Raw genomic sequence first — 27,628 nt, 5'->3', positions numbered from 1 at the left:
GACCTGGTGGGTATTTTTTTCTTCCTGATAGTGTTATCAGGGAGCAGTTGTGTTGGAAATTAAAAAGAATTTGAAAGAAGATGATAGCATCAGAAAGGTAAAACTGGTTACATCATTCCAATTTCTGCCTAGTTTTGAATATCACTAAGTTTTAACTTTGAAGGCTAAATGAGAAATAAGGTTTTGCTGGTGTATCTTGTGCCTGTAGAGCTAGTTTGATTATAGGTTGCCAGTCCTTTCAGTAGTACTGGAAACAGTTAAAAAGTCATTTACGTAACAATATTTTTCCTAAATCTTTCTTCACCACCAACGGGTTTTACAGATTTGATTTTATTTTTAATTGACAGCTGTAATTTTCATGTAAGCAGATAACTGCAGGAGCAGGAGTTTAAAAAAAAAAAAAAAATCCACTTTAATGACATCTATAATGAAACTGCCGGACTGGTTTCCACCTCACACCGTGTCTGGTTGGATGAGAACATGTTAATGTTAGTAGTAGTTAACTTAATTCAACCTGTTCAATTATCTTTGCAACTACGTACATTTATTAATAAACGTTATTGCTGACAGAGTTTAGTGTAACAGACTGATTGGATGGTGATATATTTGGTTAGTTCTAAGGTTTTTTATGTACTGGAGATATGTGATAGCTAGATTAGTCAGAGCAGCATTTAACCTGTATTGAGTACTCCACTATGCGGGGCAGGACTAAGGTGCCTTGAGTTGGTGTGGCCTTTTATGTGCAGTGTTCTCCTCACTAGAACTAGAGCATATTTCCAGTCCTACCCCTAATGCTTTCCCTTGTGTTGGCTGGTGTGATGTTTGGTCCCGCGCTGACGTTTAAAGTAAGCATTGTCCTCTTGAGTGTATGACAGGTTTTGATAACCATCTGGCTAATATGGTTTGGATTTGGTGTGGAAACAGCTGTGAAGATATCTGATGAAATTCAACAGTATTTGTTAATACTTTGTATCGTTTATTGGTGCTGCTTTTTCTTTAATAGTTATTGAGTTGTTTTTGTTTTTTAAAAAAAAAAAATTCTTCCCTGTATTTGCAGACCTACTTCACTAGCCTGGGAAGTAAAGAAAATGTCTCCAGGACGCCACGTGATCCCAAGTCCGTCAACAGATAGAATTAGTGTGACATCAAACGCTCGAAGAAGTTTAAATTTTGGGTATGAAAACAGATCGTAAGTTTATTAAACCAAAATAATGGATTAATTTGAAACAATTATTGAATATACTATTTTTCTATAGTAATTAATGTAGTTAAAATAAAAGCATGCTCTGAAAAAGAAAATGCTATCAAGGACTTAATTTTTTTACTTACTTCCTTATATGTTTAATGAGTGGTCATTCCAAAGACCTGATGATAAAATACAGTGAGTATATTTCATTTTACCTGTTTAATAGTATTTTCCCTTGATTAAAAAAAAAGGTCAAAATGTCCATAATTGACATTTTAAAATTGCCTGTGTTTGCAGTGTGAATGGCCAGCTGCATATGCAGGAAGTGTAAATATTGATCAATAAGAATGAATGTAAAGTGAAATTATTATGATTTTGATGAATAGCAATTTGATATTAATTTAAATGCAAAGCATATTAAATATTACAATAATGCATCTTTTACTTAGATAAAATGAAAATGACTATATGAAAGGAGTTGCACAAAAATTTGCATACGCACCATTTTGTAGCAGCACTGTCTCTACAAAAGCACTGAAGTGTCTGGTTTAAATCCTTTCCAGGGTGTATTTTTAGTTCAATCTGGTCTGTTGGGATCTTGGGTACATACCATAGCTCTTTCCTAAGTAATGATGATGTCCTCAGCAGAGATCTAGTATTAGAGTATTTGGTCAGTGCCTCTGAGTATACAACGCTATTAAATTTTGGATATCAAATACTTCTACAAAAGTATTACAAACTGTGTTTGGTGGAGAACTTGCTCCAACAGTGCTAGTCTCTCTGCAGCTGTTGATACAGACAGTGTTGGAGAGGTTGACTGCTTGAATACAGGATAAAGGGAAGGAAGTATTCACAGGCAATCAGAGCAAAAAATTGAGTATGGGGAAAATAGAAAGAAAGCGCTCTCACTTTTATTAAAAAATAACAGCCAACGTAATTCAATCTTTCAGCTAAGCCCTTTTTTGTAGCTAAGTCTGTGTTGTTATTGTTGCGTGGGTTGTTTTATTTGCAAATAATTGTTCTATTTTTGAATTTAAGGGTTACACTTTTTCACCATCACAGAGAAATAGTTAGCAGCTCTGCATGTTAAAGCAGCTAATAGCAAAATAAGTTTTCTGTCCTTTAGACTTGCAGGCTTCTCTCTTATTCAGTCTGCTTGTGACTCAAAGCAAGGCAACGCTAGGCGCTCACAGTATTTTGAAAATGTTTTTCCTTAGTCTTGTTAAGATTTTCCATGTTTACATACCATTCTTTTCTTCCCTGCTTGTTATTCTAGAATGCTTTCAGTACTGCAGAGCATCAGATATAGACAGAAAAGCACAGTTTCTGTGTGTGTTTGAGAAAATAAGATGGAAATGGAAGGTTTAGGCTTGCTTAGTATTCGGGAAATTTTTGGCAGTTTGAATGTTAGGAATCGTTTGGAGAGGAATAGACAACAGAAGCAAGAGTGGTGTTACACCCTGTGAAAACTCAAGAGCGTATGGCTTGTACCGTTGGTCACCTTCACCTCTTCCCAAAAAGGGTGTAGAAGAATCAGGAAAAGTACAGGGACTGCAGATGCAAAAGTACAGGGACTGTTGTTTTAAAAAAAAAAAAAGAAAAAAGAAAAAAGAAAATAATTTGGAGAAGAGATAATGATGGCGGTGTGATAAATAAAATCACATATGGAGAAGGTGAATAGGAAGCTTTTGTTCTATATTTCTCATGATGAAAGAATCAGGAGTACCAACTGAAATGATCGTGCACCATGCTTGAACGATAGTGTTTATCAAGACTTAATTTGTAGAATTTGTTAATTTGTGATGCTTTGGATGCCAAAACTGTAAATGACTTCAGAAATTAATTAGACCAAGACTGAAGTCCATGTTTGGTTATTAAACGCAATGATGTGTTTAATAAATTATGGAAACCTGTAAGTATAAATTGCTCGAACATGGGCGAGCGTGCCAGAGGAAGTGTCGTTCTGTCCTGGCACAGCTCTGATGCTCTTTGCTCAGCTTTATGGAACCAGCAGAGACGGAGACTGGGCTAAATGGGCTTTTGTTCTTCTCTAGCCTAGCTTACCTGCAAAGAAATCATGGGGAACGGATAGTAATTAGTCTGGTCGCTGAGAGTTTTACTATTCATTTATATACAGCTTTCTTTGTAAATATTTACTATGCTTTGTAGCTATTTACATACCCTAAAGCAGGCAGAGTGTTTTACTTGGCCTCCTTTTATAGCTCCCTGTAATGAGGATTATAAAAATCATCCAGGTTTTTATAATTAGTGGAATTACTCCTGGTAGCTTTTTCTGATGACTGACTTGTTTTAAAAAAGGGAAATCTGACTATTTGACATCTCACTGGGCTTAAAATAAGCCAGCAGTCTAGTTAATACGCTTTTGTTGGTAACTTACACATTTGTTTGAAACTGGTAAGATCTCCATTTCTTTATCCTCACTTTCCTTTAGCTAAGGAATCAGCAGGATTTGTTGAATTGTTTTACTCAGTGCTGTAATGGTTGGAAGAGGAATCAGTTGAGTAGTTGTAGATAAAATGATCATTAGAGAAAAGGATTGGACACTGTGAACATGTGCTTCTTGAACGGCTGTTATCATTTTCTGCTTGAAAAAATTTTGTTTGTGTTCACTTAAATAAGGCTATATAGGTTTTTGCTCAAGTCAAATGCAGAAAATGGCAGCTTTTTACAAAGCACACAACAAAAAAACTGAAAAATCCCTACGTTTCTATCCAGCCAGAAACGCAAAATTTAGGCGGTTAAAGTCATTTGGATCTTTCTGAAAGTTAAGGATAGCCTTCCAGATTTACAATTTACTTCTGATAAAGAGGTAGCAGAAACTACAAAGTAGCACAGATCTGTTACTTAGCTGTATAGCGAAACCTTAGAATGGAAAACATTGGGGATTTATGTGATCTACATTTACAGCAAAACCTGCTCTTTATTAGGCTTCCTGCATGTATACTTTATTAGCATTAGTATGTTTGCGGCCCATTCTGTAAAGTTCATTGATGCCATAAATTCCTGAGCAGGACCCAGGAAGATGCAGTAGAAGAGCTGTTACATTTAGCTGTAAACACTCACCGTATGTTTATTTTAATGGTTTTACAAACTTGGTATTGGAGAATGTTTTATATGGGAGCTGTTTGTCCATCACTAGTGTTGCATGTTTTTTTTAGCCACTAAGCATTTTTAAATGTTAATCTGAGACTTCAGCTTCTTATTAATTTCATTTCATTGGCTTTTAAATATAAGGAATCTCACTAGGAGATATATTTCAAGCTATAACACTGCTTTCCCTTTCTGAATTTTGTATGACTGGAAAAGTTAAATAAGTTACCAAGGTAGTACCTAACTGAAACAAAGAAAAACCTACCTCCGGATTTGTTGCTGTATCCTTGTTTCCATGGTGGTTTTATAGGGATTCTTCTGATCCTAAGTCTACTGATGCTTTAATATTCAAGAATTACAGTTTTCAACTTTGGAAACTGTGGAAAGAGAAATGAAAACAAGGAGGCTGTGTGAAGAATACTGGAATAAGCTCCTTCTATTGGTTGCTAGCAGGTTCTAGTTTTTGGAGCTAGCTCTCAATCTGAGTCAGGGAAAGTCGAGATTAAGGAAAGAGCGTGCTGATAAGTCTTCTAATGAACCATTCTGTTGTTTGATTAGAAACTAATAAGAGCTATGACTTTCATTTAGGAACCCTTCAGTGACAATTGCTGCAACTCGCCTGGCTCCTGCTGGTGTAAGTTGGGCTGATAAGGTAAAAGCCAACCATGGAGCTAAAGCTGCCAATCCTGAGCTAGCAACGGCACAAACCTGTCTGCCGACTTCAACACAGAAGTCCTCACGGAAAAACGGCAAGTCTCTTTTAAGTGACTTAAATTATTTTCCACTGACTGTATGGTGTAAAGTTAGTTCAGAATGAGATGACCTATTTTCAAAGCACAATTAAGTCTAGTTCTACAAAAATACAACCTTAAGATTTAAATCAGGTATCAAGGAACAAAATTTTTGCAGCCTTATCTTTTTTTGTGATAGTTAAGTTTGAGACAAAATCTGCGCTTCATAGTTGATGTCAGGATCACAGCTGAAAACAAAGTGCTGTGACTTTCAGGCTTTAAAAAATAAAAAAATCGTTCAAATGACCTGGGAAGGATGATGCATGTTGAGGGCTCTCCAGAAGAGCTCAAGTTAGTTTTATGTGGCCATGGAGACCAGACCATTAGAACTGTGCTGAGGTGCTAATGGATGTGTTTTCCTTCTTTGAGTACAAGAATTACTACATTCAGCTATGGGTTCTTTCCCTTTCTCCAAAGACTCTTCTCAGAGAACACTTAAAGTTGCAGTGTTTTGTTCTAGAATAGGTTTGTTTTGTTGCAGATATAAAAACCTTTATGATTTGATTTGTAAACTTACTTTGTTTCTTTGCACACACTGGAACCATGAGATTTTCTTCAAAGATGCATTTTTCCCATTTACTTTTTTCATGTGGCCCGAGATAATTTTCTGCAAAAACAACAGGCAGCTTGTATAAATGGATATTTTCCTAAAGTTAAAAAGATGTGTTGGTAAGGAAAAAAAAAAAAAAACTAGAAGAAAATCTATTAATTTAACATAGTTATACATTCAATGTAGTGGTAGTAAAAATGATGCACAGTGGTTTGGAAACATGCAGTGATGTTTTATGGAACTAAAATATCTTCTTTAAATGTATTGCAATTTAATTTAACTGAATTTAGTAGTATGTGAACTTTTATGCTTAGAGAACAACAACCAAAAGCACACTCTGAAAATGATTGTTGCATGGGTCTGATTCATGCTGTTGGCACAAGTGACCATCTTGCACTATTTAGTTGCAATGAGCTGGTCTGAGTACAGTAGCAGTTTGCCTGAACTAAACGTATAATTGGCTAACTAAAAGTGTGATTCTATGTTTAATTTTTGTCAGCCTTTAACGCTTTCTACAAGAAAGACCTGTTTCTGTTGATTACCCCTCATATTAGAGAGCGATGGATTCCAGGATGTTGCTGAAATATCTTTTTTTGGGATTCTCTTGGGTGTAGAGAAATCCATGAGCTACACAGGGGGGAAAAAAAACTGGCATGCGCTTTCATGTGGATAAGGTCTCTTTAAGAGCCTAAAAGGAAAACAACCTTACCCTTATGTTAATTTTAAAACTTCAAAGGGCTTAAGAGTCAGTGCTCTGCTGTGCTTTAGAGGCCGTTACCTACAGCTGATGAGCTCCAAAAAGAGCGAAACCACTTGGTTCTGTAGTACGGGGCCTGTATGCTTTCAGTAATTCTTTAAATCAAATGCACTGTAAGATTCGGACTTGAAACATTTCAGTTTTAGAAATAACAATCATTTCTTCTAGAGGCTTTACTTAAGAATCTCTTCTCTCTGACATTTGGCACCGGAGAACTTAATGATTTTCTGATGGGTGAATTGTAATATTGTTGATAAAACAAATCAGATGCTCTTTACATACATGTTATCCTTCATAAGGAGGGTACTAGACAGCGTAGAATCGCACTGATCTCACCGAGTGGAGCACGAGAGGGTTTGTGAAGTTTGCACAGAGGGAGTTACGAAGGCTCTTTGCATGCCTTTGTAAAATATTCGTGCAATATTGATGCAGGTGAGAGGCTCGTGTATTGGTTGCTCTGCCCATCCGGCCGCACTCGCAGCTGGGAGCTACGCTCGGGTCTTGTGGGAGGATTCCTCCTGCCATCCTGTAATGCTCTGCTGCCCGCTCTAAAGCCCAGCTGGGGCGTATGGAGACGCGAGTTCCCTAAAACACTCTTTCTCTGGTGATTTCAAACAGCATTAAGCACTGGAGCATTAAACTCCAGTGTTTTTGTGGAGTGGACAAGTGATATTATACTGTATCTGTTTTATGGTTGAGGGAATTTCCAAATTAAGTAAGTCCTTAGGGAGAGAGAAAATGCTTTATTTTTCCAGATGTTTCTTTAAATGAGTGCACGATTAAGATGAGGTTATATCATCTGATCTCGTTTTCCTCATTAAACCCACTGCTACCCTCAACATTTTCATGTATTTAAAAAAGATCATTCTTTCTTTCACTCTTCTATGTATTGAGAACAAATTGCAGGAATGTCACCATGGGGTAGTTTATTCCTGACTGGGTCGTCAAATTCCCAGACACAATTTCTTTTGAAAATTTTACATTCGTTCTCTTTTTTCATTCTCTTTTGTATTTTAAAGTGATCATTAAGGTAGTCTGACAATCTACGTCTTTTAAAAAAAATTTACGCCATTTCTTGTTATGACTTACAAATTTACTGCTTCTTGCCTTACTACGTTGTCTCTGTTTTTTCTTTATTATTCTAATTTTCATGTCTTCTCCCCTGTACCCGTGTTTCTTCTGAGTTTATGTTTCTAGATTTCCTTTCGGATTCTTAACTTATCCAGAGTTTTCTAATACTGCCTCTCAAACACAATAATATTACTTTAGATTAAAAAATGGAGGGGGTGAAGATTGGTAATGAATGGGGGAGGTCAAGTAGGCTCTGGCAGTATATTACTTGCAAGTAGATTTTTAAGAGGAGGCACAAATCTCAGTAGAGCTCCCAAGAGACTGCACATACTTGGATAGATTTATTTTATTGATGTTACCAGTAAGGCTGCTTGGGCACTTCTTCCAGATGGAGTAACTTTGAAAGAATAAGGCCCTGGTGGCTATAAGGGCCTCAAGATAACAGATGGCTTGTCACTTCCATGTAATACAAGAGCAAGCAGGGACAGGAAAGTTCACATGAAACTAGAGAATGATCAAGGTAGTCAAATGAATTATTCATTAACAAAACTGGGCAAGTAATCAAACCCAGCATGTGATACTTAGCATGTGGAGATGGCTACTGGGCTATGTGAAAAGAGCTCTAGACTTATAGGGAAAAAAAAAGTGAAGGAAGGGTGATGCCCTAGTGAGTATTACTTTTACTGCAGATCAGTAGCCGAAGTGATGCCCTAGTGAGTATTAATTTTATTTTGGATTAGGAGTCGTGTGATCTGATGTCAATAAACGTATTAGCTTTGCAATTTTTTTTTTTAAAAACAGAATGCCTGAAGATGACTAAATACAAAACCGATGAATGAATTAAAATTAAAAAGTAGCTTCTTCTGCACAGGTAGTTGTCAGATGACTTAAAACAATCAAACTGATAGCGAATGTTTGAATGCTCTGAATGCATGTTTTGTGTTTTGAATTTGAAGAATTCACCAAACAATATTCTGTCAAACACAAAAGATGCATTTCTGTGCTGGTAAGATAGTTGGATTAAAGTCTCAAGTAAAATTTATGAATTTGACAGTAAACAAATATGATTTTATAACTGACTATGTGTAGCTTTTACTGAAAGATTCCTCCTTGTTGTAATGAGTGTGATTATGGCATTGTCACTCTCTAAATACTTTTTATTCTTTTAACTTTATCACTTTAGAGTAAATAGAGATTTGTTTTGCATCTCCGGACATCCTAGAAACAAGGCATCAGTTAGGCAAGGCAAGTAAGGATTTTTTTTAAGGGGTATCTCCTGGTCTTACTTTTTAATTTAGAGACGATGCCTTGTGTAAGCTGCCTTCAGTTTTGTGAACAAGTAGAAGGGAAATCTTGCACCAATCTTAGTATGGGACTAACAGAAGGAATCCCAATCCAAAAATCTGCTGCAGTAAAACAGTGGGGTTTCTTGGTTGATTTTAGTGGTCTTTTGCACGGTCTCTCCATTGTTCGTATCGCATTTGCTCAGCAGTGAAATACGGACAATACAGAAATACTGTGACTGGTGCCAGATTTTAGCGCGAGCTATATACGGGGAAGTCTTCTGGTCCTACCAGCTTCAGACGTCACTGCAGTAGGTAGAGCTGTCATCTGCGAGGGCCCGAAGGAGTCCGAATCGCCCCACCGAGCGCAGGGCCGTGCTCTACGCAGCCTGCATGCTTAGGGTTTTCTCCAGTAAATCTGTGTGTGATTCTTGCAGGAGTAAGGCCCTGTTCCCTACTTCTGGGGTGTTAATGCAGAAAGGATTGTCCCGGAAAGGGTAATAACAGGTTTAGGTTGCTTGGTTCTGTAGGTAAGCAGTATTTTTTCTGTATAAAGATGGAGAAATGTAAGTTAAGCAAATAAAAGTCACTCACAGGGGTCAAATAGAAGGCTGTGGTAAAGCAAGAAAGAGAATCCATATCTTCTTGACTGCCGTTCCCCTGTCTAATCAGTGGTGCGTGCTGCAGCGTGTTCAAGCGCACATAGCGGGAAGGAACAGAAAGGCCTTTTGTAGAGGTATGCTATCGGTGCTTGCCATCAGTAATCTGAAGAGATTAGCTACAGTCATTCGCACAAGGTTTTGGAATTTTACTTACTTTAGAAAATTAGCTGTATATTTTAAAGTAAAATAGTTTCAACAGTAAATATCAAATGGAAGTATCTCTTTGCATCTGTCATCAGTATTGTAAAATTTGTGGACAATCATATAGTTCTTATTTTACTGCTAGTCATAAACATAAAGCAGCAGTTTCTGAGCTGTACAAAAACAGCTATTGCATGAGCTGCACAGCCAAGATATATTTCATTATAGTTCGGTTGACTTTACTGGTGGTTTCCAATTTACACCAGCTGTTGCTCTAGTCTGTTGTGTTTTCTTCTGAGAGGTTAAAAGAAACATGTAATTAAATGTGCACTTAATGTTGGTACCAGCATTTTTGTACATGTTCTAGATTTGCCGCAGAAACATGTCCTGGAGGGAAATTTAAAAAAAAAATAAGGCTCAAGTATTTTTCATTTTGAAAGTGGATATTAAGACAAATCACTTATGTACTGTAAATTAATTCAAAATAAGCACACGTGTTTTAAAAGGAGGAAAATGTATTTTATTCTCTCATCTCCCTATGTGTTTTAATCTCTGTATGTGTATGTTATTGGCAGTCCATAAAGATGGTTCACATCTTCTTGTAACCCACCCATAATACGTGTATTGATACTGGAAGCAGGCAGTATTTTTACCAAGCATGACGTTTGTATGTTGTTTATTTTTAAACCATTTTACCTACTGCTTTTAAAAATCAGATCTCTGGAAAAACAAATTTTAAGCCAATCTTTGAGTTGGTAATGTGCAACTCATTAAAATATGCCAATCATTCAGTTTTTCAACCACCTTCAAGTGCTTCAAATTATTTTTTTGGCAACTGGGTGGACTCATCATATTTATGTTAAATTTTAATATTTTAGTTCCGATCTTTGTGCCTGAGCTACCAGACCATCTCGGTTAGTTAAAGCTTTAGAAATACCCAGACAATATGTTTTGTTAAATCAGTTCTATACTATTCTAGATTTTTTCCCTCAATTAACTGAGGATTTGGTTTAATTTTTATTAATTTTTGCCTGGAGGAAAAAGAAATCTCTCCTACACCCTTCTCCTCCTTTTATACCAATGATCCTAAAAATAGTGATCCTAAACAGCATGCTGAGATGCTTTTTAAATTATTTTTTTCCATAATTTCAGCATTTTATTAAATGATGGTGTTTTTATTGACTGCTCCCTTTATTAATGGATTAGTTCCAAACTCTAGCTCATATTTTGTTTTACACATTATTTTTGGTAGTGTTTTTCTTAGCTGTTTTAAAATAAAATGATTGATTATAATGTTTATAAAAGATAGAGCTGTGTGTTTTGAAAATTACGGTTCTTCGCAGAATGCTTGTCTTTGTGATTTATTTTGCCATGCTGTTTTTTCAAGTGCTAAATTTGAAGATGCTTTGTTAATTTGTTCCCTTATAAAAGGGAATATTCTGAAAGCATTGTAATTATTGACATGAAAACTGAAATTAAAGCAGTTAAATTTAGGCTTCTTTTTGTGGTGTCACCCATCTGAATCTTTGTTCCGCAAATAAAGACATGTGAGTTTCCCTCTCACACCTCTGAGATGTACCATCTGGTCTTGAAAGAATCACTTACAGTCATTTCAAGATGTATTGGAACGTACGTGCTGATAGTAATAGGAGCCAACAGAAGCATTATAGCAGGAGAGGAGATTCTCCTTGATATGCTGGAAACCTGAACACACCTTAGACTTGATACTTCAGGCGGACAAGTATAACTTTTAAGGCTTGTTAGGTATGCACTGAGATTGGACATCAGAAATGTTGATCAGCAAGTCATACTTAACAGCTCTCCAGTCATTAAAGTAAATTGGAAAAAACTGACTCTTCTGATTTCTCCTTCAGTTTGCCATCCCACTGTAGCAACATTTGGCTATTTCCTGGAATCCAGCCAAAGAAATTTTCTGAAAGCTGAGGCAGATCAGTGTGTTTTTATTATTTGGATGAAACAAATGGAATAAATAAGCATGTATATTTTGGTAGAGTAGTAAACCACATTTTGGATAATCCTTTCCGGCACTGAGACATGCAATTACATCTGTGCTTGCAGAGGTTTGCGCGTTCAGAAACGGCCTCTGATGTGACTTGCTACATTTAAGAACAAGAGCCTGCTTGCTTTGTTGTACTTTACCATCTCTTTTAACAGCAGCCTAGGCATGAAAAGCTCAAGTGTGTTGCATGATTTTTGATGTGGCTATCTATACGAATAGCTTTGCTTTTTGAAGTAGCAGTAGTGGTTCGATGAGTGGAGTTACTCAGTGCTTTTAAAACTGACAGCGCTCCTTGAAGGCAAAAGCTTTGCTGAAGAGTATTTCACTCATTTTTGGTATAATTTTAAAGAGAATATTTCTGTCATAAGCTTGTGTAATGCAGTAATCATATAGTTGTTTATAATGCCTTTGGAAAACTGTATTTATGAGTGTCTCTTCTTTGGAATGGGTTTTTTTTTTTTTTTAATGTAGATCGGAAGGATGCAGAGGGTTGGGAAACAGTTCAGCGTGGAAGGCCTGTTCGATCTCGGGCCACAGCTTTGGCAGCAAAAACGCCTGTAATTGCAGAATCGCTGAAGTCTAAAGGTGACAGTGACAAAGAAAATGCAATTTTCCCACCATCAGAGAATAAGATTAGTAGTTCGTTCAATGGCAGTGATGCATCCAAAAGCGTGGAGCTTCTCCAGGAAGATCCTTTACATCAGTCTGAACGTCCCCTTACTGAGAGGACTCAGGTTAGTATAATTTTGAATCATTTTTTAACGTTAAAAAATCTTACAACCTTTTCTTTAGAAAATTTTATAATGGCAGTATTCTCAAGAACTTTTATTCACTAGCAAGATTGAACAAGAGTTCAAAAATGGCTATTTTAATTCCATTTGTGGGAATGTATTAAGACCTTGGCACCAATAGGCAATGGTAAAAATCATAAGATGAGTCGTGTATTTTACAATGCTTTGGACAGGTTTCTCGTGTTTATGACAAAGTGAGCATTAGGGACACCTCATGCATAGAAAATGTCAAGTGGAAAAATCCAACTTTTGCAAAGTTATGAGCAACTGAAAATAGTTATATGTAGAGTTATTTGTACCACTCACGGTAAGGCTGCTGTGTTTTCTGTTTTGCTCTGGTGACTTCAAAAATCAGCATGTTGCATTTGGTTAATTTTGCAGATGTCTCTTATTAGTTCACAGCACACACATCAGAAGACAACAGGAGCAGTGGCACACCGTTGCAAGAAGATTCCTTACAAACGCTTTCTGAGATGCCTCCGGTTCTCACAAGTATCGACTGTACTTCAAGAAGTCTACAGATTGAAGCCTCTTCCCTGATCACTGATAGTATAGACCAGCATCAAACAGAAGAAGCTAAAACTGAAAGTGAAATGGATCCCTCAGATATTTCAAATGTGAGTGCTGCCAGATTGGTAAGAAATCTTGCAGGATACCTGAGTAAACAATAACTATAAGCCATAGTTTTATCCTTCTGTATTGCACAGTGTTTCTCATTAGCCTGTAACAGAAATTGTGGAAAAGTCTATAGAGAACTTACTATAGAAAAAAAATTTATTGCATTTTTCAGATACTTTTTACTGCAGAATTTAATTTCAGTAAAGTTTCTGAATTGGACTGGAAATATGTCAATGCATTTGCAATAGAAAGATCTGTGCTTTGGTTACTTTTTTACGTACCTGATGGCCATAGTTTTTCATTTCCTTTCACTAAATCATTTCAGTTAGGCTCAAATTAAATTCTTTCTCCAGTTTTACTAATTATTCAAAGTGGAAACACATGGGATATCAAAATTCTCCTGGAAGCAAGTGCAGGAGAGCTCCTTGCTTTTTAAGACTAAGTGAACTACTCTCTTAAGTCTTCCTATACAACCAGCAGTTATGAAGACTGCCATTCTGAACCAACAAATGTCAGGTCAGTACTCTTTTTAATGCAGCTTCCTATAAAGAATGTCCTTGTTCTGTAGAAGTCTACAGATTTCAAGGTGCTTGCTTTACTAGCATTCTTGTGAGTGGAGAATTGCAGTAAGGCCATGTAAAATCCAGGCTGTTTTCAATGTTATTTTTCAGAAACATTAGATTTAGAAACATAGATTAGTTATAGAAACATAGATTAAAATTCTGTTTTGTAGAAGTTTTCCTGTAAATCACTTTCCCTTTTACATCTTTTATGAAGTGGTCTACTGCTAGGTGATTTACAAGTCAAGTATCTGCTTCTCTTTAGAAAGAGTTAATTTTTAACATCTCATCACCTAACATTATTTCAGATTCTCAATTGACAGCAATTCAGGAGGCTCACAGTTTGGTGGGACCTGTGTCTCTTGAAAGCATTTTGCTACTCCTGGTTAGATTGCTTTGAACACTAATTTTTGTATCTTAGCACATTCAGTTTTGTAGCCGGAGTGGAAAAGAACCAGGTAATACTGGACACTTGAATAGGGGAAGGTTTGTAAACAAGGAGGGATAAGTCTGTACTTCAGTTGGTAAGCGCAGTCAGGCTGATGTTCTTACTCCTTTATCTTGTCATCCATGTTGAAAGACAAGCGTAGCCTGAGGTTCAGTAGTATTACAGTAAAATTTTCCAGATATGGTTCTCTTGCAGATCCATTTTCATTTTCTAGATAATACTTCAGAGCATGATTTCTTTTCTGGAGATGCAACAGGGCTTCCAATTAACGTTTCAGAGTATGCTTTGCTTAGTCCACAGATCTAGCAAAGTATTTGAAAGGTACTAACTAGAGAAGAAATGCCTTTGTTGCTTTTAATGATAATATGCATGTAATGTAAGGTTACAGTAAATTTTGGTGTAATGTAAAGAATAATTAGTTTGTTAGGCATTTCATTTAGCCATTAAATTAGTTAATAATTGCTAACGTTTTTTGTGGTGTTTGTGTTTTGGTAACACGGCGCAAGGAAATGTAAGCGATTAGAAGTTGACCATAGTGTAATAAAATTCCTATTAACTACATGGAAGCTACTTTTGTGTCGAGTTCTGATTTTTTTGGTGGGGTGTGTGTGTGTGTGTTTGTTTCTTGTATTCTTCTCAGTCCATGGCAGAAGTCCTTGCTAAGAAAGAAGAGTTAGCAGATCGCCTGGAAAAGGCAAATGAAGAAGCCATTGCTAGTGCTATTGCCGAAGAAGAGCAGTTAACTAGAGAGATAGAGGCAGAGGAAAACAATGACATTAATATTGAGACTGACAACGATAGCGACTTCTCTGTGAGTGTTGGATTTCTTTTAAAGTACCCATCTCTAAGCTGTCGTGGATGTCAACAGAATCTTAACACAGACTGTGTTCCTGTTTGTTCTTTTTGGCATTAATGCAACCTGTTGTACATGCAAATACAGTAAATACTATCATATAATACTTGCAACATACTTTCTAAGGTATATTTAATCATACTAAACTTCCTATATTCTTTCATTACTGTAGTACTAATTAATTATCTAGACTAACTGGCAAGAGATATATAGACTCTTTCCAAATAAAATGCTTCTAACTTAAAGCAATGATAGTAATTGTGGGAGGAAATTTATTATGAATCAGCAATGTATTTTATTAGCTCTCTGAAGAGCAAATTGGGCTCCCTTGAATGGTTCTGTTCTGAACTTCAGGGCTGACTTTGAAGAAAGCGTGCAGCTGCCCACAGTACCGCTGAGCAATACAAAGTCCTTGCTGCCTAGTCCTGTGTCAGAGACCAGGAGAGCTGGCACTTGTTGTCCTCGCTGCTCCCTCGGAGGAGCCACGCTCAGTGAAGCCGTAGTCTCCGTTCCTGTCAGAAACAGCAGGAGCAGCATGTGTGTCTTTGAGTGGCTAATTCAATTTGGAAACACTGCTGAACATGACTGAATTGGCACTTTAATACGTGTGTCTGCTTGCACATCAAGGTTTATGTTCTTACTATCTGGATTATATTCAATTTCAGGCTAGTATGGGCAATGGAAGCATATCTTTTTGTGGTATATCTATGGACTGGAATGATGTCCTGGCAGATTATGAAGGTAAACTTTCATGTATTAATGTACTTAAAACATCAGTGAAATAAAGAAAAAATGCCATTTTTTCTCATGCCTACTTTTGAATTTGGAAGTCCTAGCATCTAGATATCGTTCCAAGTGATGTTACTTTAGATATTATTTCCTAAGGAAAGAAGGACTTGTGTGTTCACTCTGTCTGTGTGTGTCGTTGTTCTTCATCAGCCGTCTTCTCCCTCAGAATTCTAAAATTTGTTATCCAGTTTTATCTTAATGTTTGGATAAAAGCCTAATAAAATCATTAAGCATTGAAAACGCGCAGGGATTGGAGATGCTGCAATCTGAATTTGCACCTTACGTAGACTCCAGAGAATCCAACTGAGAGAGAACTTCAAAAGGAAGTAGGCCTTATTAGCTGCGTTTCTCCCAGTGTTTTTAAATGATCAGAGTCCGTTTTCTTTCTGTACAGCCCGTGAGTCATGGCGCCAGAATAATTCTTGGGGAGACAGAGTGGAAGAAGAGCCTGCACGCCCACCTGGCCACGGAATACACATGCATGAGAAACTCTCGTCACCATCACGCAAAAGGTCTGAAAGTTGTTACCTGTCTTGATTAGCCAGTGAAAACCAACCAACCAAACTCATAGTTGCATGAAACTGCTCCTAAATCTTTCTTTAAGTCTGTAGGTGGATATGTTACAGCGATCAGTATATTGTTTTCATAATGTGCTAGGTTCATGCTACGTTGTTCGGTGAATTAAGGTTTTAAGACTAAAATAATATTTACATTTGGGGGAAACAGTTGCAGTCCAGCAGCCTATTTGTTTTCCCTTACTGAAATGACATAGAAGTGTTTGCAACATTGTCAGTTAATGTCTCACCAGCTTGTTCTACTCTGTTTGTATTAAAAGAACAATAGCAGAATCTAAAAAGAAACATGAAGAGAAACAAATGAAAGCACAGCAGCTGAGAGAAAAGTTACGGGAAGAAAAAACACTGAAGCTTCAAAAATTAATGGAGAGGGTAAGCGTTTTGTAATAAGAAGTATCCAGACTGCCGCTTTTCAGAAAAGTGCCCCTCCCCCCCCCCCAACCAAATGGTCTAGCAGTGTTAGGAGTTAAAACTAGCAGTGAAATGAAACTTGCCTCTGGATCTGTGTTCACAGTTTTCACAGCTGACTCATGCATCAGAGAAACGATTTGAATTTGTAGGAATCTAGGATGACGGTGATGTTAGGAGCAAAATAGAAAGACCTCATTCTAGGTTAGTTCCCCTATTGTGATGTGGGACTATATAGACATTTCAGACAATGTCTATAAACTTTGGCTGCTCTGCCAAAGTTTACACTCTAATGGGAAAAAGTGTACAAAGTAATCGGCTTAATGAAAGGCACATACATTATTCTTCCTTTTTTCAATTTATTTTTATTGATTAATGGATTGGGGAACTTCTAGTAACAGCAAGGTGGTTATCAAGAAAACAGAGCTAGGCTCTTCACGATGGCGTACAGCAGTAGGATGAGAGTCAACAGGCATAAATTGAAACGAGAGGTTCAAGTCGGGTATATGAAGAAACTTTGTCATGATGAGGACAGTCAAACATTGGAACAGGTTGCCCAGAGAGCTTCTATGATCTTCGTGTTTGGAGGTTTTCAAGACCCAGCTGGATAAAGCACTGAGCAACCAGGTTTGATCTCATAGCTGTACCTGATTTGAGCAGGAGGTTGGGTTAGGATCCTGAGGTCCTTTACAACCTCAGTTATCCTATGATCTTACCCTCTGATTATTTACCTATTTTACTTTTGGAGGATCAGAATGCATTGAAGGCAGTATTGTAGAGGATATGTAAGAGGGAAAGGGGAGTTACTGAGGTGGCTGGAGACAGAAAGGGCAAGGGGGGAAAAAAAGCAAAGGAATCCAGGAAAGGTAGTGAAAGGTTTTAAAACTGGCAGTGGAGGAATAGTGATGGGAAGAAATTACTTTGCAGCAAGCAGCTAGTGATGAAAAGAAAATGTCTGTAGTCTGAAATGTAAAAAGACTTTCAGTATTCCTATAAGGCAAGACTAATGGTGTCTCCTTATCAGCTATGAAGGGTGTTAAGCTCTTACCCCGAAAAGTTCTGATGTGTTTACCCATAATCCATGTGTTGCAGAAGATGAGGAAAAATCCAGTCAGACGGATCTGAATCCGGTTTCATGGGCGGTTTGCAGCTTTTTTTAGTCTTGAGCAACATTCTACATAAAACAGTACTTTTTTTTTTTTTTTTTAACAAATCCTATTGCAGATATGTTTTCTGTGCGAATATTGGTTGACTTTTGAGAATAGCATCAGTGAATATTCTCTAAAGTTTGTTTTGTCTTTGTATTAAAGCAGAAAGCTTTTATCATTAGGTATAGTCTTACTTTAGATGCATTAAAATACTCTTGATACCATTTTAAAAAAGCATTATTTTGAATCATGAACTTCTGTGAGATTAATGATGAAATACTGTACTGTCTTGGATTCGGGGAAAGTGCTGTAAAAGCAGAAACGTATTGCACTTATCCAACATAAATGCTGAAACTCGCCAAATTGAAGCAGTTAACAAATCAATGTACTTTGGGTCAAACTTATCTCAGTGCAGAATTTTTGTAGGGTATTATAATGTTTTATTACTGTAAACCTTAAAAAATTAGAAAATTCTGGGGAAAAATCAGGCCTTAACTTCAGTAACTATATCACTAATGTATTCACTAATTATACATAGGAGAAAGATGTACGGAAATGGAAAGAAGAATTATTAGATCAAAGACGCAGGATGATGGAGGAAAAACTACTCCATGCAGAATTTAAACGTGAAGTTCAGCTACAAGCAATTGTGAAAAAAGCACAAGAGGAAGAAGCTAAGGTAAGTTATTTTCTTTTAAAGGAAAATTATTTAGTAATCATGTTTGTGTATGTTCTGTACCTCAAGCATGTTCATGAGCAGGTTGAGAAGCGTGATGCAAGTTGGGTATAGACACGATGTCGAATGTGCAGCAGATAAACTCCAGCCTCTGAAAGGGAGAATTTTTCCTCTGAAATGAATTTAAAATTAATGAGCTGTTTATTAGACAGCATGGTACACTGGACTGGAAGAAAAGATGGGTTGGAATAAAGAACTGATAGTGTTGCTGCTGCTTCTGTTCCACCCAGAGTTTGTGACAGCATCTTCCGTGGTAACTAGCGCTCCTGGAAGGGGCAGCAGATCTGGTTATAAATTCTCTGTGTTCCAGCACGTGGAATGCAAAGTGCGGGGAGCTCATTGCACTTCTCCCTGTGTTAAATGCCCGTTCTGGATCCAGTATTCTGCGTCCTTCAACAGAGGTTCTCTTTGTGTTGTTCTGATGCTGTCGTTTGTACCACTAATACTGCTGAAGAGTTAGAAATAAATATAGACCTACAATTAGCACACAACAATTAGTATTAGAAGTGTTTTATTAGTGCTTTTCTGACTTTACTAGATGGGCATTTATGTGAATGCTTTTGGCTTCCTTTATTTGTATTCTTTTGATAAACATCAATGAAATATTTTAAAGAATTATTTTACCCATGTAAAGATACATACATATTCTTAAAAGCTAAAGTGTTGCATTATATAATGGCCACGTATCCCAGCTGTGATTGCATCTGTTCATCCTGATTATTTAACATAAGCACAACAAAATTGGCCTGGCGTTTTTACTTAGTCACTGTTTCTGTTTCTTAGGTTAAAATGGTTTCTAGATTACCAATTCAGTCTAACATGCCTACCTTCATTATTATTTCATTACACCGGTGTGACTTCTGTTGTCATATTAACTAATCACACTTACCGTAATTCCCAGCTAAGCAGATGTTCGAAGTATTGCGTATGTTTAAATGTGTAAGACCTGCTGCCTCTTGAGGTTCTTCTGTTCTGGAAGTAAAGGCTTAATTGGGTGAGAAGGCTTTACAGAAGTACAAGCCCATGAGTACTGAGGCTGAGAGACCAGGATGACTGCTGCCCAATTGGTTTTCTGAATCCCCACTGCTTACCTGTGTACTGAACTGTGAAATCCATCCTGTGAATGCATTCCAGTCAGTAAACAAAGCAACAGAAGTACCCTGCCACCGTTTCTGTCATCAGCTGCTGTTTGTCCGTTGATCCTCTGCCTACACGTAAATAGAGCGTGCTCTTTAGGTGCAACAAAGGAATTTCTATTTCTGTCATTGGTTTTTGACATGGTTTATAGCTAGTATATTTTTTTGATTTTTCCTCAATAACTTTTGTTCTAAAGTCACCCTGAGGTTAAGTAAGAGTTTACTTTTTCAGCCAAATATAAATTTCTGAAGCATTTGCATTTTGAAGCCTAAGGTGGGCGAGAATTCTGTTCAGCATTCTTGCTGAGAGGACAAAATATTTATTACTTTAATGAATCTGAGTAGTAGAAAAGAATTTTTTTTTTCATATTTTTAATATACAAATTAAAGTGCTTTTAGCCTTTTCATATATATATATATATATTTAATTCCTGCATATTGTACTATCCTTCTGTGGGCGAATAAAATTCGGTATGTTTGTGAAATAGTCTATACCAACATGAAGTATTAGGACAATTGAGCTTATTAGTTTTTCCTTAGTCACAGTATGCATACTCTCATTTTTTTATTCAATGGATGCTCCTAATTTTCAAAGTTAGATAGAAGGACCTGTTGGATCCCATGACCACTTATGCCTTTTTCTGGTAAGGGTTTTATCCAGTCAGGTCTTATTTCCTGAATTTCCTGAGTTGGAGAGAGACTGATAAAGTCTTGTTGCTGAGAAGATTAGGAAGATTTTCCTGTTATTTACCAAAGGTTCTTCTTCAGTATCATCCAATTTCTTTTTTATATTTCATAGGCTCTCTTGTTTAAAACAAAAAAAAGAGGCATTCCACTGGAATTTTAAAAACAGATTAATTATCAAATATCAGGGAATATTATAGTTATCAATGATAAAACTTCCTTACTGTTTGGTGGAAATTGGAAATGGAAATTTGATTTTCTTTTTTTTTTTTTTCCCCTTGGTGAAAGTAAAATAAAACTTAGGCCTTACGCAGTACAAAGTAATTTCTGCAGTGAGCTGTGCTGCTGCGTGTGCAGAGCAGAGCACAGGCGGCCGTTCGGTATGCTGTATCTTCCCACGGAAGGACAGCCGATGTAAACAGGGAAACGTTTCATCCTTTATTAGTGGAAATATGCCACTATCAGCTGTACTTGCTAGTTTTGGGGGAGGGGACAGAATTTGAGCACCATCAGGCTTTAGGACAAAAGACAACATAAATGACAAAATATGTCATCCTATTTCATTCAAATATTTCACTCATGCAGTGTTTTACTAGTCTTAATGTATTCAACTTCGTAGTAGTCCTGGGGTAGACTCAGGTCATGGTTGCACAGATTAAAGAACTTGCCTAAGGCCATCAAACAAGTATGTTGCCGAGAAAGAGAGAGAGCCGGCATCTTTTGCAGCGTAGTGCTCAGAGGAAACCCCTGAGGACCTTAGCTACAGCTGATAGCGTCATTGCTTTCTGCAAGGTTCTCATATGTAAAGATGCAGGATTTTGAACATCTGTATATCTGAAAAATGCTTTTAACTGACATGCTTTTTACAGGTTTATTGTTCTCTGCAAGTGAGAAGGGTGACATGAATGATGAAGGGTGACGGAGTATAAAATGTTTACACGAGTTCAGTTCACACATACAAGTACTCCCTTGAATCCAGCTCATATGCTTAAAGATGGGTGTCCGTATTATAAACACATTGGAATAGTTGTAACCTAGTCTAAGTGAAGTTATATTTTATTTTTAATTGACTAAAACTAGGAACAGTAACTTAAGTATTTAACTGTAAGTATTTATATTCAGTGAGATTAATCATATGACTACCATTCCTAATCATTTTATATTTACAATTTTTTTTAGTATATTGGAAAGCATAAAGTAAATGTATATAAAATAAGTCTTATTCTCTCCTGTAAATACTTGTCTGGAATAATAGATACTACTGTATGGAGATTAAAAGAAATTTAAAGACATAGTGACATGTAAAAGGGAATAATATATTGTCTGCCTCTCCCTGCCCATGACAGTTTCAGAAGTGCTTGGAATGGAGTGCGTTAAGAATGCAATTTATTTTAACTCCTCAGATTTTTACACTTTCTGATTAATTGCAGGTAAATGAAATTGCCTTTATAAACACCTTAGAAGCTCAAAACAAACGTCATGATGTGTTGAATAAACTAAAAGAATACGAACAGCGCTTAAATGAATTACAAGAAGAGCGTCAACGAAGACAAGAGGAAAAGCAAGCACGTGATGAAGCTGTACAGGTATAATTTGTCTCTAGTTGCAGGGGGACAATGAAATATGTATTTTAATTATATTTAATATATATTTTAATTTTGGCTCTGCAGTCTTTGTTAGTTTTTTTTTCTTTCCTCCTTTATGCAACTTCACAAGAAATTACTCTCTTATATGCCTCATTTATAATGTTTCAGCAACCAGAGGGAGAAAGGTAAGTCTTAAAGTCTAGATAGCTCAAGTTGTACACATACTGGATAGATGATTCATGCGTGTCTTAAGCTTTTAAAAAATAGTATTTGTTATTCCATTATAAGAAAATCATTATGTTTTAGTAACGCTTAAAACTTTGGGAAGAAACAGAAAAACTATGCTTTGTCATGCGCCTACTATCGTAATTATCACACTTTTTACAGGGTCATTGAAAACCACAAAACAAAAGTTTTTGTATTCCTGAAATCCTGTATTTTTCTGAACTATACCTTCCAATACTGTGTTTCCCCAGACCTCTCACTTGCACTTTTTGGTGCTATTCTGTGTGTTAGAATCTAAAGCATAATTTTTTTTGTAACGTGAACTCCTCTCTATATATACGTGCCTCAGATCACCATAACTATTGTTCACCTATAAAAATCTAATCCAGCTTCCTTCAGAGCTTAGTACTAAATGCTAGTAGCTGATTCTGCCTCCCTGTTGAAAAGCACAGCACTTTACTGGCTGCAGCTGCTCAGAAGCCATTATTGCGACATAATGTAGATATAATACTTTTTTGGAGAGAATCTATCCTTAAAAGTTTCTGGATTTCTAAAGATTGATATATATGTCAATATTTTTTTTTTTTTTTGGTGGCATGTTGTCAGTGAAATGTACCCTTCCATGTTGCTTATGAAAAGAACTGACCTCAGTGATCCTGGTTATCCATTGTAATTACCTATCCTCCCTTATTCCAGAACGCAGCTTTCCTGGAATCCCCTTCTGGGATTTTGGGTGTTTTTAATTCTTTCTTATCTCTGCCACTTTTTGAGTCCTTTCCCAGGTTACCTAGGCACTGGGATCTTCTGCACTAACCCTGCGTGCAAACTCTCAGGCCTAAATCCCGTTTACCACAACACATTTCTGTCCATATTCTTTCTGCCAGGCTGAGGATCGAGTTGATGGCTTCCTGCTATGCGTTTTTTATGCACAGTAGCTACTCCTGTTGTCCTTCTCTATAAAACAATGCATATTCCTCTCGGAGAGGTCTTGTGCTACACTGTGGTGGGGCTGGACCAGCTCCCACTGTAACAGCTTTTTAGCAGTTAGTACAAATATGAACAAACCCTTCATTCTACTTCAGTGAATTGAGGTGAATCGCAACAGGGTTCTCTTGCTTCTAAGTTTATACAGGATTTAACTTTATGCAAAAAACCCCTCAAACACTGGAAAAAACACAACACTTCTAAACATAACTAGGCTTGACTAGGTTTACTCTTGTGGTGCTGGACTTCACTATGTCTGGAACTGTGTCTTTTAGAATCGCAAGGATTTAAAAAAAATGTTACATCATTTCAGTATCTCTGAAAATTGGCATGCTTCTGTTTATGTACCTGGACAATGTCTTTGTAAACTTCTAGTGTATCTCAGACCCATCCAGTAAAATCTGCTTGCTTCTTCCTGCTGCCAGATTCCGCCGGTTCACCTTTATACCTTTCCTTCCATCAGGCTTATTTTAACTTTTAATTATGGGATCACAGGTTTTTTCAGATTTTACATGCTTTGCCGTTTAGTAGCATTGATACCTAATTCAAAATGTGCAAGCCACGCTACCCTAAAGGTCTTTGCAAGGGTTGTCCAGTACAACCACTGTTCATTTTTACAATGCACTGGGTGTTTTTCATAGAGCTGTTCGCATTCTTGTCTGTTTAATTGTACAATTGTAATAAAGCATGCTGTATCCTTTTTATTGTATTAAGAAGGAAATTAATGTATTTATGTAATCCTCTTATTGAAACTTTATGCAAGAAAGAATACAGTTACTGTGAAATCTGCAGTTCTGATTACCCACAGTCGAGCCATATTGCATGAGGCATTGAAGAAAGTGTTTAACATCATATTCACTAAATAAAATGTGAAGTTTTTTAAAGCCAGTATTTAAAAATACAGTGCACTCATCTAACCATTTAAAAATGTTCATCATTCCAACAAGTTTTGGTTTGTGCTAGTGAAATCTTGCACTGCCTTCTGAAAGGAAAATAATTTGCTAGTTTAGTGATGTGTGCTTACAGATCTGGAGGTTGTGGCAAGGAATATATTTTTTAACAGATAATTATTTAATCTATTATACAAAACAGACTAGTTTTTCAGTAAGATAAGGATTTCAAGAACACATTAGAAATCCAGTGCTCCCCAGGCTGCTCAACTAGACTAAATAATCACATTTTCATATAGTAAAACTCACAGACTTAGGATATCTAGTCATGAATGTCTTGTCTAAGTATAAAGTTTCAAACATGGTTTACTTTTACATTTTACGTTGCTGATATGGTTATAGCTAATCTATTAGAGAGGTTTACAATGTAATTTCTAGTTCCTTAATTACAGTCAGAATCAAGTGAAAATTGAGTAGTAAGAAAGAAATGATTCAGTGATATTCAGTGATAGCACAAAAATGTACAGTCAAAACTCATTCTGTTTTTCAAGACTGACATTCGGACAGTTTTAGAATCATAATTAAAATATTAATATTCCATGGGAGCATATTTTGCTTCTACCTCATCTTTATCCTTTAGGATACTTAAAATATTTTCAAATATCTTAATTGATAAGTTTAATACAGGTTTTAGTGGATAGACTTTTTCAGGGTGAGCAAAATGTGTGCCCAATTAATGTGTAACTCATTTCATGCAACTGTACTTTTAATACGTGTTTAGACTTGTGAATATACTCTTATTTGTTTATTTATTTTATTTTATTTTTTATCTAATAGAAGTGAAGTTTTTAACTGCATCATGAAAATGAGATAAAATTCTGTAAGGAGATGTTAGAATACAGCTTCCACTTTTTTAATTCTTTTCTTTTCAAAGGAAAAGTTAGAAGTTATTTTTCTTTGACTAGGAGCGTAAGAGAGCCCTGGAAGCAGAACGGCAAGCCCGAGTTGAGGAGCTGCTGATGAAGAGAAAAGAACAAGAAGCACGGATTGAGCAGCAGAGGCAAGAGAAAGAGAAGGCACGGGAAGATGCAGCACGGGAAAGGGCCAGGTAAAGTTTGGTTTGGTTGGTTCCCTCTCATGTGCTGTTAACCTTTCAGGCAGACTACCACTTCTCTACAAAATATAAAGACAGCGGTGCCTTCTTAGGACTTCAGGCTTACTATCTTAAAGAGTAATATTAATAAATATTCTTGATGAATAGTTTGAAAAAGAAATCAGAATTCTGTAATACATTTTTGTATTCCTTAGATTGCACGCACAGTATAACATGCGAGGCTATATTTTATTATATGTTGTTAACATTACTTCATCTTAGTTTTATAGCTCACAAGACCTTTTAATAATTTACCTTTTTCGTATTTTCGCTTAGTTTTCAAAGGAAGCAAGATTAATGTTCCTGTGTTCCCTGTTTCCTCCACTCCCCAGTAACTTTTGGACTCATTGACATCAATTTAAGTTCACCTCTTGGTAGACACCAGAGGCTACATCTGTAAGGCACAAAGCCGGGAAATGAGGCTTCATTAATTCTGCTGCCTATGAACTACTTGTTTTATGTTTTCACCCATAATCGAAAGTCCGTAAGGGGGTTTTCATGTGGGCTCTTCTTTCTCTTTCTGTTGAGCTAAACATGAGGTGCAGAGAGGATGAATTATGATCTGGGTTTAGGGAATGGCATTATGCTATATGAGAAAGGTTTAGTGACTCAGGAAAACCGCTTTCTATTTACTGTTTAATTTGCCAAATTCTATTCCTATTCACCTCTCGCTACGCCCTCTTTCCCTGAAGTTCCACTGCCACAAGTGTTCCAATAAAACCTAAATGCAATTTACGTTTTTCCTATGACAAGAAGTATTCTGGATAAAATCACTAGTGGTTCTTCAAACATTTTGATTGTCACAGCTTATTTTCTTCAAAGTCATTGTGAAAAGTGTGAGGTTTTTTTTTTTTTTTCCTCTTCCATTTAAAGTATTCTGAAATGTATTGATCACCTTCTTTGATCTTCCAAAAATATGAGTAATTCTAGCTTGGTATATTAAAGAGATTTGACTTTCAATTAAATAAGTTCAGAATAGGATCTGTGGCCTTTCTTAGGACTTCTTAGACGTTACCTGAATTATTTTGAGTCACAGTTGTAATGAAACAAAATACACTGGAGAGGCTCCTTCAGCATCATCTTCTCATTCTTAGACACTTGAGGCAGATTAGAGCTAACATGGAGAAGAATTTTGATTATGCTATTTTAGGAAGATAAACACTGCATGTATAAGGCTTCTGCATCTGTCTGAAATTATTTACCCATTCCCTTTCTCTGTCAGTTGTCTGCAGTGTAGCTCTTTAGGGACTGGAATATCTGTGTGTATCTGGGGAAATCAAGGCAGTTTTCTAGAAAGCTGGGGAATTGCCTAACAACACTGATTTAAAATTTTGCTGAGACTAAAAGCTTTGATATAGGTTTAGTTACTTTAACACCAGAAACAGGAGAATACTGATTAAGATTATTCCTGGCAAACCGGATGACTCACTAAGGTACCGCATTCTGTGCGTTGTATTTCTCTCTCCTGGGCAGTGGTGTTTTATCATCAACACATCAAACAATTCATCTGAGGTCTAATAAAATTTAAGTTCCTTTCCAGAAGATTAATTATTCCTAGGATTTGAAATATGTGTTAGCAGTCCTGGGCAAAAGAACATTTAAAATTTGGGGGTTTGCATGACCTAACACTGAAGACTTTGTTTCTAGTGATAACTTTTTATCAGTGGGTATTCTGATATTATAAAATCTGATGATTATATAGTTTCTTATTTTATTGCAAAAAAGTAGTACTCTATTTCTTTCAAGTCAAATGAGGTTTTTATATCATTGCTTTTTCTTTACGGAAAACATGCAAGTATCTTTGCTTTTAGAAACAGCAAAAAATCTTGGAGGGTGATGTTAGTGGCAGTTCATACCATGGAGCTACGGCAAGTTGACTTTGAGTACACTGTTCTTGCTCCCTAATGGTGGTTGGCGCTCAGAAATAGTTGTACCTCCTTGCTGATAACCAGAACTCCTGCAGTGGGCTGGAAGTGGGGCAGGCTTGGGTGAGAAGCAAAGACACAAAAACTAGTTACTACTGGTAAATAATGACCTTTTACTGAATCTAAAAAAGTTGTTTCTGACTTCTTGAGTCTGCTTTCTCAAAGGCTTCGTGAAATTAAAATAGAAATTTTATTTAGTCAGATAAGATATGATTGTTGTCCCCTTGACTTCTTCCCCTAAAGGTCTTCTGCGACTAGAACTTCTTTTAAGATTCAAGACACATAATTCTGTGTTTGACCAGTTTTGAATCTGCTGCTTTTCTTACATTATGGTGTGTGAAGAACAGGTGACTTCGTTTGCCGTCTGTTAGTATTTTTTTCACCAAGTTTCCTCTATGTTTGCCATTATAGCACCCAGTTGCTTTGTATTTGATATTGCAGTACCCTGCTTGCAATTTTTCTTTTTTTTTTTAATCCTGGCAAAGAGTAGGAGGGGATGTGCGTATGCTGCCTTGCAATCAGGGGCTTCTGTTGTGTTCGAATGGCC

General features: G+C 36.6%; 1 protein-coding gene across 8 annotated transcripts in view; it reads left to right on the top strand.

Annotated features, from left to right (window-relative positions):
- The window catches only part of SCAPER (S-phase cyclin A associated protein in the ER), a 232,453-nt gene that overhangs the window by 75,429 nt on the left and 129,396 nt on the right, over positions 1–27,628 (top strand). For 6 of the 8 annotated variants that reach the window (XM_068958307.1, XM_009681555.2, XM_068958302.1 and 3 more), the window contains exons 7-17: positions 1,058–1,189; positions 4,886–5,046; positions 12,044–12,306; positions 12,759–12,980; positions 14,630–14,800; positions 15,508–15,583; positions 16,026–16,143; positions 16,467–16,578; positions 18,301–18,441; positions 21,749–21,904; positions 24,969–25,111. In XM_068958307.1, the coding sequence (XP_068814408.1) occupies positions 1,058–1,189; positions 4,886–5,046; positions 12,044–12,306; positions 12,759–12,980; positions 14,630–14,800; positions 15,508–15,583; positions 16,026–16,143; positions 16,467–16,578; positions 18,301–18,441; positions 21,749–21,904; positions 24,969–25,111 (1,695 nt within the window). The remainder of the gene's footprint in view (positions 1–1,057; positions 1,190–4,885; positions 5,047–12,043; positions 12,307–12,758; positions 12,981–14,629; positions 14,801–15,507; positions 15,584–16,025; positions 16,144–16,466; positions 16,579–18,300; positions 18,442–21,748; positions 21,905–24,968; positions 25,112–27,628) is intronic. The other 2 variants (XM_068958301.1, XM_068958303.1) reach the window with 1 other exon arrangement.

The sequence above is a fragment of the Struthio camelus genome, chromosome 12 (genome assembly GCF_040807025.1).
Source record: "Struthio camelus isolate bStrCam1 chromosome 12, bStrCam1.hap1, whole genome shotgun sequence".
In the NCBI taxonomy this organism is placed as follows: Eukaryota; Metazoa; Chordata; class Aves; order Struthioniformes; family Struthionidae; genus Struthio; species Struthio camelus.
The sequence above is the reverse complement of the archived record's forward strand: the minus strand, read 5'-3'. Positions and strand labels throughout refer to the sequence as shown.